The sequence below is a fragment of the Eptesicus fuscus genome, chromosome 17, assembly GCF_027574615.1.
Source record: "Eptesicus fuscus isolate TK198812 chromosome 17, DD_ASM_mEF_20220401, whole genome shotgun sequence".
NCBI lineage: Eukaryota > Metazoa > Chordata > Mammalia > Chiroptera > Vespertilionidae > Eptesicus > Eptesicus fuscus.
Window position 1 is genome coordinate 28,409,179 of NC_072489.1, and position 15,689 is coordinate 28,424,867.

The following is a 15,689-nucleotide window of genomic DNA, read 5'->3' on the forward strand; positions in this document are numbered from 1 at the left end:
CGTCAACATTTATTTCAATTCTGACATTTCAAAGTAAATAGAATTTTAACTCAAGTTTCCTACAGCAGCAGACACAGTGCCACTGCTCAATATTTATTTTGTGATCATTTTTGCTGTTTGCTGAACAAAAACAAATAGCAAATAACATTATCTAGGTGTGTCTAAAATTATAACCCATACAAATTATCTAGTTCATTAAATTTCTAGATCAAGAAAATAAAGACAATGAGTTTCTTGACCAAGGTGACAAAGCTAAAGCTAGGACAAAGGCCCGGACCCTCGACTGGCACTGCAGCACTGCTCCCACCCAAAACAATAGTCACCTGAAGGCCATAAAAACTAGAGCACATTATTCTCAATCAGCATTAGAGACAACAGTGCACCAGTACTGAATTACGGTCATTTGCACATTTTCAGCCACGCTCAAGAGAAACAAAAATGTGAGGAGTGAAGGAATGAAAAGAAATTCTTTTTATCTTTCCCAGGAGCCTTATAACCTTTGAAAGGGTTAGAAATGAACACTACTTCCTAAGTTTCTGAGGAGAGTGTTTGTGTTCAAAGACCTCTGAGAGGCAAGAAAAACATGATAGGAAATTACACGAAACTTTTCAAAATACGTAATAGAATTTTGATACATAATAGAACATGCAACATACAGCGTTTTGAATGAAACATTATCAAAAGTTACTATTTACTTCATAGTAACCAAGAAAGGTGGTGCTTCAGAGAAAAAAAGCGAAAAGAAAATGAAAGGAAAAAAAGCTAGCAGGCTATTTCTTAAAACCTACTTAAAACACAAACATACCTGGCAATATTTAGCAAATATTTGATATTAAGTATCACTTCTTATAGCTCTAGCACTAATAACTGGCATATAATGGTCATTTATAAGCATAATAAATTAATTAATCTCTCTTAGTATCACCCAGTACTATTCTTGAATACTATAGTTTTATATCAGTGACGGTAAACTACTGCTACATGTAGTAGAAAGGAATTGGCATTGACAGTTTGTATCGAACAAAAATGTTTCTAAGGCTAGAACATTTTACATTAAGTGGATGTATCTATGTAAGTATATAAGTGTAAGTGTATAAAATATGTTCATTTGCTCTCTCTATATACATATATGTATAAATATATGGAATGTGTTTTGACAATATTGATTTTAAATAAGGAACTTATGTATGGAACAGTGATTTTCAAACTTTCCTTGTAGCAAGTCATAATAAGAAAAACATACATCACGACCTAGTACACCTACCACATACACAAACACAGGGACTTACATACAAAACTAAAGCAAAAGTTTCATGAAATAACACCACCCTTACTACTCCCAAAGCACTACTATTTCCCATTCCATTTTTTAAAATGCAGTTTGTGATCCACTAATCTGATTTTGTCACCCTGTTCTGGAAGCTCATAAAAGTGCAAAAAAGACACTGGGAAGGTGTAAATCTTAGTATGGTCTTCATTCCTCAGGAATAACCTAGGCCCTATAGACAACAACCAGAAACTGGCAAGATGAAGTTAGAAATGATTTCATATTGCTCATTCAAAAGCTCTGTTGAGCACCTGAAGGGCACTCTTATTAAGTAAAAAATACAGACCAGATTCTGGGCCATAAAACAAGTCTCAAACATTTAAAAGGAGTAAAATGACAACAGATCTTCTCTGGTAACAGGAGAATTAAATTAGAAATCAATAACAGAAAGCTATCTGTAAAATCCCACATACTTGGAAAATAAATAATATGCTTCTAAATAACCCAAGGGCTGAACAAGAAGTCAAAAGGGAAATAGAAAGTATTTTTAACTAAATAAAAATGAAAATACAACACATTCAAATTTGAGGGAAGCAAAATCACAGGCAGAGTGTGACTGGTTTAGAGGAGAATGAGCCCAGCCACCAGGTCTGCTTGGTTCCTTCTAGCACAACCGGAACTGTTCACATAAGGAGGGTGGCCATGTGGAGTGAAAACCATTGATTATTATTACTGAAGGTTAAGATGAAAAAACCAGCCCTCTGGCTCAGCGGATAGAGCATCGGCCTGCAGACCAAAGGGTCCCGGGTTCAATTCCGATCAAGGGCTCATACCCTGGTTGCAGGCTCCTCCCCGGCTAGGGCTCTGGTCAAGGCTCGTGCAGGAGGCAACCAGGCGATGAATTTCTCTCACATCGATGTTTCTCCTGGTCTTCCCCTCTCTCTTACACTCTCCCTAAAATCAATGGAAAAATACCCTCGGGTGAGGATTAACCAAAAAAAAAAAAAAGATGAAAAAAAAAAACAGTCCCCCACCTCACCCCTGCTGGAAAGGGTTTCCTAACTCTGAAAGGAGACTAGGAATCCAATAAGCAATCTGGTGTCACTGAAGGAGGAGAGAGCCACACAAACAGGATAATCTGACTAGAGAGCATTGGGGGAAACATCCGGAAAGAGGCGAGACCGGAAGCTACAGCGCGTGGTGAACTGATGGGCAGCACTGCTCTGCAGGCTTCAGGATGGTGGCCTCCCCCCCACACTAAGGACAACTCCTGGAACACAGTGCCTCTTACTGCTGTCTACTTGAAGCTTGTAATTGAGTATTCATAGAGTCACCCCAGAACCAAATTAAACGCAGGAAAACCTCAGCTTCTCCGAGGCCAGCTAGACTAACACAGGCCAGAAAGAGAACCTGTTTTGCCCTCAGGCAGATGTTCTGAGGTGGCCAGAGGACACCCACCCCCCGCAACCCCCAACCTTGCAAATCTGGGTTCTATTATCTATCCTAGTACTTTTATTCCAGCATCACAGGGGTAAAGGAAAGGACAGTATCCTCAATACCTGTTTTTAATTAAATAAAATATCAGTTCATCCACTGTTTAAAAAGGGGCTGGGGGATAAGAGGGTGTAGACAACCATTAACTCAGTTTGATGGAAAGTACTAGGCTTACCATGTTGATCAGTTTGGCATTCATTAAACATGTTTTCTCTGTGTTTTTTCAGGGAACTAAAGTGAGTAAGGATGCTACTCTGCTCTTCTGGAGGCAATCCCACATCCTGTTAGATTTGGTTTTTCTAATATGTGCTTGGCTTCATAAAACAACCTTATTTAGATCTATGCTATTTATTTCCACAGAGAAGGAACCTCAGAACTTCTTAACTATTAATAGGCTATCTCATCCTTTTACACCTTTTTTATGTTAAAGAAAAATACATGGTACAGGGGAAGGGGGACGAAAGACTGAGTTTAATTGCAAAGATTTAAATGCAAAAAAAGTCACATGGTGGCTTTTTAGAAAAAGAACACCCCCCCCCTTTTTTTAATCTACCAAGAAACATAAATACTATGTTACTCCTTTAAAAAATATATTTTGGAAGTTATATCCTTCTTTATTGAAAGACCCTAGAGTCTTAGATTTAACCTCGTAATCTTAAAGTCTTTCTAACATACGTGTACAATCTAAACAGTCGACTACTACTCAAAGCCACCATAGGAACTAAACAGCTATATAAATTCATAAACAGTTTCCTCAAATGAAAACCCCACAGAAAATGATGCTTTTGACAGAATACCTCTTCTAAATCCTTTTGGAGGAGAAAAATTTTACGTGATGGAACAAAGTGAACAAAGTTATATTATTTATTCACCATGTGAAAAGAGCCAGTGTACATTACTTCAGAACAGAGATTTACAACGTATAATCAACATACTGAGTGATGAGCCAGTGAGAATGATTAAATATGCGAAGGTCTTAATTACAATACCACTTTACATCTGAATAGAACAGTTTGCAAAGCCCTTACTTACATCCATAAACTCATTTGACTCTGTATGTCCTTCAATTTAAGTACAATAGATATAAGTCCATCTGAGTAAGAGAAGTTATGTACTGAAATGTTTACGAGCATGGAATATAGAACCAATTGCCTGGTTTGGAATCCTAGCATTGCTGTGATTCTGAGTACATTACTCAACATCGCAGTTTCGTCATCTATAAAATGGGGGTAATAATCATTTCTACCTCTTGGACCCACTAAGGATTAAACCAATTAATGTATGTCAAGCACTTGAAACAGTGTCTAGCACAGAGTAACCATTATGTATTATACAGTGTAATTGTACTTATCAGCAGCATCATTGTGTGAACAAGGAAACAAGCCAGCCAAGTCACAGAGCCGGGAATAGAAACCAGATCTTCTTCTCCTATTTGAAGCTCCATCCAGAGGGAGCTGGGTTTGCTATTGTCTTTACGTATCCTAAGGTTTTTCTACACTGACATTAACAGTTTAATGTGGAATTATACAAATCAAAACCATCCAGCAGCTCACAATATTTATAAAGTTGTATTATAATCTATGTTTATGCATATTTTAAGTTAATTTTTTTTAAAAAACAAATATTTCATTGTGGGGACAGAACTGTACATTAAGGAACAGTTATGTGTTGCTCTACTTGCAGAACAAAACTTTTGCTTCACTTTTCAAAAGATAGGCCAAAAAGGCAATAGTCTATCATATCATATCATGGCCATTAATTCAACTTCCTTAGCAAATAAAAAATAATCTAGAAGGAAATACAACTAACCCTTGAACAATGCAAGGGTTAGGAGCACCAAACCCTGGGCATCTGAAAATCAGATGCACACATGAGTTCTGACTTTCCCAAAACTTAGGTTGTCCCTCAGTATCCGCAGGGGATTGATTCCGGGACCTCCCCCCCGCCCCCCCAATACCAAAATCCATTGATGCTCAAGTCCCCTATATAAAATGGCATACAGTCGGCCCTGCACATCCACGAACCCCTAACTGTGGATCAAAAACATTACAGTATTTATTGGGGGGGAAAAATCCCACATATAAGTGGACCTGCACAGTTCAAGCACATGTTGTTCAAGGGTCAATTATATGCTAGGACGATGATACTGTCTGTACTATGATTTCCTTTTATTTCTTTCTGGTTTTCAAAACATTAAGTATTGTGATGCAAATGATTTTTTAAATGATTTCCAAAAAAGTTAATCAAGATTTAAAATTAGCATTTATAGAACAAACACTTAGAAATTGATTCTAGAAAATTATAGATGGCCAGCTGAAACTGCCTCTTTTTTCAGACATGTTTTAGGTATCTTTCCTCAGACTCGTTTAACCTTTTTCCCTTTAGGGATTTAGGTGACTGCGATAACATCTTCCACTGAATCTAAAAATAGGGCACGGGTGTGTAAATTTATAAGCTGACATGCAAAACTGGCACTAGTTGTCCAAATTAGAGCATTAAATCATTTAGCATATACTCTAGTATAAAAATGTACTTTAAGCACTGATACCCACATGCTTTGTAGATACTGTATATGCAATTTTAACTCAAGCATATTTAATATTTGCTTGTGAAGAGCTATGAAGTCATAAACATTTTAACATTCTCAAATATGTCAAATCACTCCTTGAGAGATTAACTTGGACAAAGTACTCCTCCACGCCAGGCCTTTGAATGATGTGGGGAGACTAGCACATCACGGGTTCTCAATGTTCTTTCACCCCAACCCATCTGAGGGATGCAATCTCTCCATTTACTGCAGTGGGGACAGCCTGGAAATGTCTTACCACCCTAGAAGCTGTGCCCCTTGCCCTGCCCTGTCCTCCGCTCCACTCCCTTCCGCTCTACCCACCCCTGCAGAGTTCTCTGAGGTTGTGCACAGCTCCAATGTCTGCCACTTTAGGTACAGAAAAATCATGCCATGAAGGGAGCACCCATACGATTGTCAGCTGATTTCTCAACAGAAACTATACAGGCCAGACGGGAGTGGCAAGAAATATTCAAAGTGATGAATAGCAAGAACCTACAACCAAGACTACTCTACCCAGCAAAGCTATCATTCAGAATTGAAGGTCAGATAAAGAGCTTCACGGATAAGAAAAAGCTAAAGGAGTTCATCAACACCAAACCAGTATTATATGAAATGCTGAAAGGTATTCTTTAAGAAGAGGAAGAAGAAGAAAAATGTAAAGATAAAAATTATGAACAACAAATACATATCTAGCAACAAGTGAATCTAAAAATCAAGTGAATTAAAAATCTGATGAACAGAATAAACCGGTGAATATAATAGAATCAGGGGCATAGAAAGGGAGTGGACTGAAAGTTCTCAGGGGGAAAGGGGTGTGGGGGGTGTGAGAAGAGACTGGACAAAAATCGTACACCTATGGATGAGGACAGTGGTGGGGAGGTAAGGGCAGAGGGTGGGGTGGGAACCGGGTGGAGGGGAGCTATGGGGGGGCGGGGGGGAAGAGGAACAACTGTAATAATCTGAACAATAAAGATTTATTAAATTTAAAAAAAAAAGAAAGAAAAATCACACCATGACCTGGAATGTATCTGAAGGTGTTACTTTAAAATGCTTATAAAGAAGCACTAAAAGTTAACATGCATCTTCTTTTGTGGGAACACGCAAGGTTCAGACAAGGATCTGTATGCTGATGATATCAAGGAGGGCTTCATAACAGTACAAATGGCCCACAACACACCTGCCCTGGAGTTGGCTTCTAATCAAGGAGAGGGGTAAAGGAAGAGGGAAAGTAGGGAATCAAACAAAATAATGCCCCCTACAATGTGAGGACATGGTTGGAACATGTGATTAAAGGAAAGGCGATTTGTGCAAGTCAAGTTTTCTGATAACAGAAAAGGAATGCCAAAATACAACACATAGAGATGTGATGTTATATGATCCCCAATTTCTTCTTCCAGATATCAATTTTTGCAGGACTGACATCAATTCTAAGTGATTTTTTTTTTATCAGTCACTAGTAATAACCAATAGCTATAAAAATATGGTTTGGGCATATGCTATATTCTAAATACAAGTCAAATACACTGGCTCAGCATGATTAACAATTAGCCTGTATGGTATTTACAAACAGTGTCCTTTTTCTTTGAAGGTCTTCTTACTGTGGACAAAATCCATACTATTTAAAAGCTATTGTATGTGCAAAGTCTTTAGGAAAAATTCTCATATCTAGGAAAAAAGGAAATGGAATTTTACAACTTTTTTGGGGAAAATGTGTGTTGTTTCAGTGTCAGCCGATATGACGTCATCATTAATAAGTATAGAAGGCACGGCAAAGATTCCGGCTGGGGCTTCGAAATTACGATTAATTATAAGGGGGGGAAAATGTGTAACTGCATCATCTACAAACCAGAAAACACATTAATCAATAAATGCTGATTGTTAGCTACGTTTTATGGTAAGAGGACCTTTAAATGGCACAAAAAATAACACTGATCCACAGGTTTGAACAACAACAAAAATTGACTAGGTCTGAACGTTGCTGTCCTCTGCACTAGAAGATGCCACCAGTGGTGACTGAAAATAGAATGTGCCCATCTCTGTTCACTGCTCTATTGATTCGTGCCTGGAAAAGTTGGTAAAATTTTTCAGTGGGCATCACTTGCTTCTGAAACCACTTTACAAAAGCATGCTGTCCATTGTTGGCTTAACGCGCTGAACGCAATTTAAAAAAAAAACACACCATTCTCAACCTTCTCCACAGGAACAGGAACTATGAACTGTAAAACCTAAAACTTGTGTTAGGGGAACAGGCCAATAACTCAACAAGAAATAAAACCGAAGAGAACGAAAATGCCCCGACCCCAATTTCGTTCACACTGGAAACGGTAGCAATAAATATTGTGCGAGAGGACAATCCCAGAGCTGGAATGGATAAATGTTACTTGAATGAACATAGACATTTCTTCCTCATTCTGTACCCAATGTGTCAAAGCATCAAACACTTTAATTTGTGCCCCGTTTCTGTTGTGTCTTGAACTTTATATATAAGTTTTATCATGATGGGGGGTGTAAAAAAACCTGTTTGGCTTGCCTCGCCATGAATCACAGCCAGGAGGTCATCTTGTGTACCAGCAACTATGTTTTCACTACAGCTATGTGACCTAAAGTGGCAGCAGGAGAGGCACCAAAATAGAAGGAGCAGGAGGAGGCTTCTCCTGGCTTCTCGGCCCCAAATGGGCTTTTCCAGCCCATTCTGGTTTCTGAGCAAGAGCCAACCGCAAAGGAGAGCGAGAACAAGCCCGGCAGCTCCGCGGGAGCAGGCTGCAGGCCCACCGCGCAGCTCCCCTGCCCTCCCCGGGAGCCCGGGGAAGCGGGAGCAGAAGGAGAACGGGCTGAAGAAACAGCGAGGAGGCACGGTGTGACAGGGGGCCGAAACGAGCCCCGTGTGGGGCAAAAATCCAGCGGTGGCCGTGGAGCACGGATTTCGGGGAGATCTGGAGACGAGGGAGGATCTGCCTCCCCACGGGGGCTGAGCGCGCAGGTCCGGCGCGAGCACAGCGGGTCCCCTGCCTCCTGGCACCTCCAGCACCCGGGACCTGCTCCAGCCGCCGGGACCGGGACCGGGACCTGCCCCTGCCCTTGCCCCTGCCCCTGCTCCCGCCTCACCTGTCCGGCGCCCGCTGGCCCGGCCCGCGTCTCCCGCCGCGGGTACCGCCCCTGCCCCCGCTCCCATCCCGCGCCCGCCCGGTGCGTCGCTGGAGACCACCGCCCGCGTCCGGGAGGGAAGGGGCCGCAGCCCGCTCCGCTGCCCCGGGCCTGTGCCCGGCACTCACTTTCTGAATCCGCTTCAGCGCCATGGGTCAGGGAGGACGGCGGGGACACCGGCCGGCGGGGGGCGGCTGCGGGACTCGGGGGGCGTCGGTCGTCGCGGGCGCGGCTCGCTGGCTCCTCGGCTGGCTCGGCGCGGTGGGTGCCCGGCTCGCCGCTCGCTGGCTCGCTCCGGGCGCCTGTGCCAGTTCCGTGTGCGCCCGAGCGCGAGTGTGCGCGAGTGTGCGGGCGGGGACGCCGGCGAGACTCTTTTGTTTCCGCTTTTGCTTCTGGGAAGGAGCCTCGGCCCGCCCCGCCCGCGCCCCGCCCCGCCCCGCCTGGCACACTGGGAAGTGTAGTTCCAGCCCGGTCCCCGCGGTCAGCCCCGGGCGGGGTCCGGTGACTCACTGCTGACCTCAGCCCCGCAGCCTGGCCGACCGCCGCCAGGGGCCCGAGTGGGTCTCTGCAGGCCGATCTGGATCCAGATGCTGAACGCGGCGTACCCAATCTGTGAAATGGGGGCAATAAATGAGCTCATAAAGCGCCTACAGGAATGTGTAATGGGCTACAGCTGGTCTTGTTATTTTTACAGACTCATTCCCTTCTCAAATATGCACACTTCTCATCCTCCACACATGCACAGATTCATCCCTACTCAGCTCCTACTGCAAAAGGCGAGCCTCCTCTATGCAATGCTAACCTCGCGCGTCTGCTCCTCCTTGGAACTCCGAATTTTGAGCCTCAGCCTTCACCATTGGCTCCTTCCCTGGCGTTGACAATCCGTGTGCAAGGCAGTCTACTCACGCTCCTCAGTCCTTCCTGCTCATGAACGTGTGTGCTCGTTGAAACGTGGCTTCTGCTTTCGGCACAAGCAGAATCGGCTTTCACCAATGTCGCGCTTGAGCTTTTCTAATTACCAAACCCAATCCGCTCCTTATCCTCCGTGAGGTTTTAGAACCGTTTGATTGTGGCCCACCTGTGCTTTCCATGAATACTCTCCGCCTCTGGCTTCCATGGCCCCAGGGTAGTTGGGTCTTCCACTTCACTAGCTTCTCTTCTCAAGAGCTGGAGGGCCCCAGAATTCCAAGCCTGGGTCCCCCATCACTAGTGTCTTCCTGGAGATAATAGAAGTTGAATGGAGGGAAGCATTTCCATTAGAACGGGAATAGAACAATTTTCTAACAGAAGGAAATGAAAAGTAGCATGAAATCTTCCACAGGAGGCTAAGTTTCCTATTGGGAACTAACAAGGAATACAGCTACTATTGGGATCAAATAAAGATGTTGACTGCTAGGTCTAGAAATAGGAAGTTAAGCCTAAATGCAATAAGAGGAGGTTTTCATCATGAAAGTAGTAGCGTGGCAATGACATATTGATTAACAAATTAGTCTAATAGAGGGACATAGGATGGTAGATGAAGAGAAAATAGAGAAAGGGAAACAAGTTTTTAGAGCCAAGATTACAAGAGCCTATACAAGGATGACATGACTAGAAACACAAAGAAAAATCTTTTGAAAAAAGAAGCAAGGGAACTCAACTGCAATTAGATAAAGAAACTGAAAAAAGAGGAGTAAGTTTGAACTGCAAATTTACGAGAGAGAGACTGGGATAAAGACTAATATTGATGATCTTTTGGAGAGGGGATGGTAAATTGAGTTTAGGACATATACAGTTTGAGGTTATCAAACATATAGGTTTCAAAAGGAAAATGCCTACTGAGAGAGACAGGGGCATGGAAATACAGATTTGAGAGCAAGCATATGAGAAGATGAACTTGAAACTATAAAATATAAATAACTCCCCACAGGACTAGGGGGAAAACAGAGAAACGAAACACACTAGAAATTGAATTCTGGGAAATAGCTATAGTCAGTGAGTGAGAGGAAAAAGAAGGGTTAGTGGTGGAAAAGTAGGTAGAAAACCAAGAAAGTATTGTGTGGTGCGAGCCAAGGGAAGCAAACAAAAAGTCAGCTGACTGCTCCAGAAAGGCTCAGGAAACGAAGCTCTGGTTCCTCGGAAGAAGACAGTGGGAATTGAGAAGAAGGAGATGAAAGTGTGTATAAAAGTCTGTTTAACAGGGTCTATATAGCCCTGGTCAGTGTAGCCCTGCCCAGTGTTGCTCAGTGATTAGAGCATCAGCTCACACCAAAGGGTTACAGGTTCGATTCCTGGTCAAGGGCCTGGGTTGCAGGTTCATTCCCCAGCCCTGGTTGGGGTGAGTGCAGGAGGCAACCTATTGATGTGTCTCTCATGTACATATTTCTCTCTCCCCTCTCTCCCTCCTTTCCACTTTCTCTAAAAATTAATGGAAAAATATCCTCAGGTAAAGATTAACAACAACAAAAAAGGGTCTATATAGACCCTTACTTTACACCATACACAAAAATGAACTCAAAATGAATTAAAGACCTAAACATAAGACCAGAAACTATACAGCTACAACTCCTGGAAGAAAACATAGGGGAAAAGCTTCATAACACTGGATTTGGCAATGATTTCTTGGGTATGACACCAAGGGTACAGGCAACAAAAGGGAAAAAATAGACAAATGGGATTATATCAAACTTAAAAAACTTTTGTGCAGGAAAGAAAACAATGAACAGAGTGAAAACACAACCTATTAAATGAGAGAAAATATTCACAAACTTTGTATATGATAAGAGGTTAATATCCACAACGTATAAAGAAGTCCTCAACTCAACAACAAAAAGCAAATAACCAAATTTTTTAAATGGGCAAAGGACTTGAATAGACATTTCTCTAAAGAAGATGGTCAACAAACATGAAAAGATTATTAACATCACTAATCATTAGGGAAATGCAAATCAAAACCAAATGAGAGCCCTAGCCGGTGTGGCTCAGTGGATAGAGCGTCGGCCTGCAGACTGAAAGGTCCCAGGTTCAATTCCGGTCAAGGGCATGCACCTTGGTTGCGGGCACATCCCCAGTGGGGGGTGTGCAGGAGGCAGCTGATCAATGTTTCTCTCTCAATGTTTCTCTCTCCCTCTCCCTTCCTCTCTGTAAACAATCAATAAAATATATTTTAAAAACAAACAAACAAAAAACAAATGAGAGATCTCACATCTATGAGGATGGTCTCTATAAACAAACAAACAGAAAATAACAAGTGTTGATAAGCATGTGCAGAAAAGGGAACCCTTGTGCACTGTTGGTGGGAATGTAAATTGGCACAACCACTATAAAAAAGAATGAAGATTTCTCAAAAAACGGGGGGGAAAAGAACCACCATATTATCAAGCAAACTCACTTCTGGTTACATATCCAAAGGAAATGAAAACAGGATATTAAATACATATCTTCACTCCCATGTCCATTGCAGCATTATTTACAATAGCCAATATATGGAAACAATCTACGTAGTCATCAATGAATAAATGTATAAAGAAGATGTGGTTATATATCATATATGGAATATTACAATGAAATGTATATATTACAATGGAATATTATTTGGCCATGAGAAAAAAGAAAATCCTGCCATTTGTGACAATATGGATGGCATTTGAGGCATTTTGTTAAGTGAAATAAGCCAGACAGAAAAGGCAAATACTGTATAATCTCACTTATTATGTGGAATCTTAAAAAAAAAAAATAGAGACAAAGAGTAGAAAGGTGGTTGCTAGGGGCTACCGGTGGGGGAAACAGGGAGAGGTTGGTAACAGAGTACAAACTTTCAAATATAATTTGAATAACTTCAAAGGATCTAAATGAATAGCACAGTGACTATAGTTGATAATTTTGTGTTGTAGAACTGAAATTTGCTAAGAGAGTAGAACTTAAATATTCTCACATAAATCTATCTATCTATCTATCTATATAAGGCTAATATGCAAAGTGTGCCCACGGGAGTTCAACCGGGGGACCGGGAGTTTGATTGCTCATTATGATGTGTGCTGACAACCAGGGGGCGGCATGGAATGAAGAGAGGCCCCGGCCAGCAGCCGAAAGGCCCCGATCGCCGGCCAGGCCTAGGGATCCTACCCATGCATGAATTTCGTGCACCGGACCTCTAGTAAATAAATATAAATAGATAAAAGGGAGATCGTGGATTAACTAGATGGGGGAATCCTATCATAATGTATACATGTATCAAATCATCATGATGTATACTTTAAATATCTTAGAATTTTATTTATCAACTAGCATTCCCGTTGCAGGAAAAATCCTGCAATAGGATTTCCTGCTGCACTCTACCCCGCCTCTGTTCCTCCCTTGTCACCCTCCCCGCCTTCTCCTCCAGCCCACCTGCGTTTCCCTTTGCCCCCGGCCCCGACTCCGCTCCGCCCTTGTCGCCCTCCCCGCCTTCTCCTCCAGCCCACCTGCGTTTCCCTTCGCCCCCGGCCCTGACTTCGCTCCTCCCTTCTCCTCCCCCGCCCCCCTGGCTTGCTTGCTTCTTCGAAGCTTTACTCCCTTCTGCAGCTCTTGGCTTCTTTCGACACTGTCTTGGTATGCAAATTAGCCGCCATCTTTGTTGGGGTACTTTGCATACTCGTCCTGATTGGTTGGTGGGCGTGGCTTAGCTGGTGGGCGTGGCTTGGGTGTAGCAAAGGTGCGGTCAATTTGCATATTTGTCTATTATTAGATTAGATTATACCTCAGTAAAGCTGGGGGGTGGGGAGGAAAAGCATAAATCAAATGGAGTTAACCAGTGCTTATCACATTTTGGAAAAGTTTGCTGGTGAGAAAGAAAGGGGCATGAAATAGGAACCAGAAGAAGCCTGGTGTTTTTTCCAAACAAGATCTCTTTATGTTTGAAGGTAGACATGAAAAAAATTAGGTCTCTTGTTTATTGCAAAAAAAAATAATTTAACACAGCTGCTTAGGTCAGCAATTATTTATTATCTCGTAGTTTCTGTGGATCAGGAATTTGGGAGCCTCTTGGCTGGGTGGTTCTAACGTAAGGTCTCTCATAAGATTGTTGTCAAAATGTCAGCTGGGGTTTCAGTCATCTGAAGGCTCTACTAGAGGTAGAGGATGGCTCATCCATGATGGCTCACTCACATGGGATGCAGCAACATCTTTGTTTTTTGGCCAAAGAAAGGGTTTGGTGAAAAGATTCAGGCATTCCTGGATGAGTGTGATATGGTGGAGCACAGCATATGCCAGGAGTCCTGTGTTTGCAGTCCATGAACTTGGCCCTGGCCCATGAAGCCAGCTGAAGGTGGCTGCCCTGTCAGAATACCATCACCAGCTCTGCTCTCTCTGGAATGGATGTTACCTGATTTCTCAGGTACTGCTGGGGACAGGCTGCTGATTGCCATTTTGCTTCTCTTCCACCTGTTCCCCAATTTAATACGTTTGTCTTTGCAAATATAAGAAGAGCTGCTTTTGTTTTTTTCTTTGTGCGTTTATGTGGCTGTGTTCTCAACAGTCCTTGTCTAACTCTCAATAGTCCTTGTCTGCATAAGGCCTCCCTACCCAAAAATGCCCAGCTCTTTTGAACTGTGAGTGCTTTTTGGGGGGCTGATGAGAACTCTCACTTGTCCTGGGAAAATTCTGGGCATATAGGCCATACAATCTTCTGATACAACAGGCCCCTTCCCCCCTGTGACTATATTGTCCCATAACTATAAAACCAGAATGGCCAAGAGATGGAGCTCAGTCAAGAGCGTTGGGATGGCACAGAACATGTAGTTCAAGATTTCTTCATTGTGAAGTATTTCCAGAATAGCTGTCTGGGTTTTGGCTTATAGATTGTCCTTATCCCCACCCCTACTAATCCTGTCTAGCTACAAACCATAAGATTTCAGGGGGACCATTTCCCAGCTGGGGCCTGTGGTTGATGCTTTACTTCCTTATTCCCGAGTAAATATCCATAGGGTTAGGACCCAGTGTTGAGTGTGCTTTTGCTTGAAACTGGGCTAGACCCATGGTTTGAGAAGGGCACACAGGAGAGAGCCTCAGTGGTTGTGAAGGCAACCATAAACTTCTCAGGAGCAACAGACAGGTGCTTCCTTCAAGGGTGTTTCTATTATGTGTAACCTTCTATGACATACATTTCCTTCCAGGCTGTTTCTGTTTATATAATAGCCTATTTGTTGTCATTGTTAATAAAAACCAATTTTGAGCCTTGAACAGCTAGCAGAAGAATGCTTAAACATTTTTTGTTTTTTTGTTTGACAAGTTATGAGAAGAAAAAGCCTTCTGTGGTTCTACTCACAATCTATTTGAATAAAGTTCTGAGCAGCCCTGGTGTATTAGTGAGGGTTCTCCAGAGAAACAGACCAATAGGATATACAAAAGGATATGTAAAAGGAGATTTATCATGGGAATTGGCTCATGTGATTATGGTCAAGGGCATGTACCTGGATTGTAGGTTTGCTCCCTGCCCCTACGCAGGGTACATGTGGGAGGCAACCCATCAATGTGTCTCTCTCACCTCTCTCTCTCTCCCTCCTTCCCTCCCTCCTTCCCTTTCACTCTCCCTCTGAAAAGCAATGGAAAAAAGTCCTTGGGTGAGGATTAACAACAACAACAACAACAAAAGAGATGAAAACATTCTGGAGATTGGTTGCACAATGTGAATGTACTTAACGCTATTGAACTGTACACTTAGAAATGATTAAGATGGTAAGTTTTACATGGGTTTTTTTTTTACACCACAATTTTTAAAAATACATGTCTTATTAAGGACAAACAAGTGTAGGAGAGGATGTGGACAAACCAGAAGTCTTACACACTGCTGGTGAGAATATGAAATAGTATAACCGCTTTGGAAAAATATTTTGGCGGTTTCTTAACAAAAACATAAACTTTACCATATGACCCAGCAATTTCATACGTATAAATCTACCCAGGAAAAATAAAACATATGTTCTCAAAAAAGATATGTAAATAAATGTTCACCACAGCATTATTCATAATGACCAAAAATTGGACACAACCTAAATGACCATCAACTGGTGATAAACTGAGTGTGCTATGTCTATACAATAAAATATTAAAGCAATAAAAAGGAACAAACTATTGGCACATGCTACAACATGGTTGAACATCAAAAATATTATGTTAATTGAAAAAAGCTAGATTCAAAAGACCTGCATATCATATGATTCCATTTATAGAAAATGTCAAGCAAAGCTAAATTTATAA

General features: G+C 42.1%; 1 protein-coding gene across 3 annotated transcripts in view; it reads right to left on the bottom strand.

Moving 5' to 3' along the window:
* UBE2D1 (ubiquitin conjugating enzyme E2 D1) overlaps positions 1 to 8,827 on the bottom strand; it is a 36,910-nt gene extending 28,083 nt beyond the window's left edge. For all 3 annotated transcript variants that reach the window (XM_008145486.3, XM_028151519.2, XM_054729008.1), the window contains exon 1: positions 8,603 to 8,827. In XM_008145486.3, the coding sequence (XP_008143708.1) occupies positions 8,603 to 8,626 (24 nt within the window). In that variant the 5' untranslated portion in view covers positions 8,627 to 8,827. The remainder of the gene's footprint in view (positions 1 to 8,602) is intronic.
* Positions 8,828 to 15,689: the final 6,862 nt, after the last annotated feature.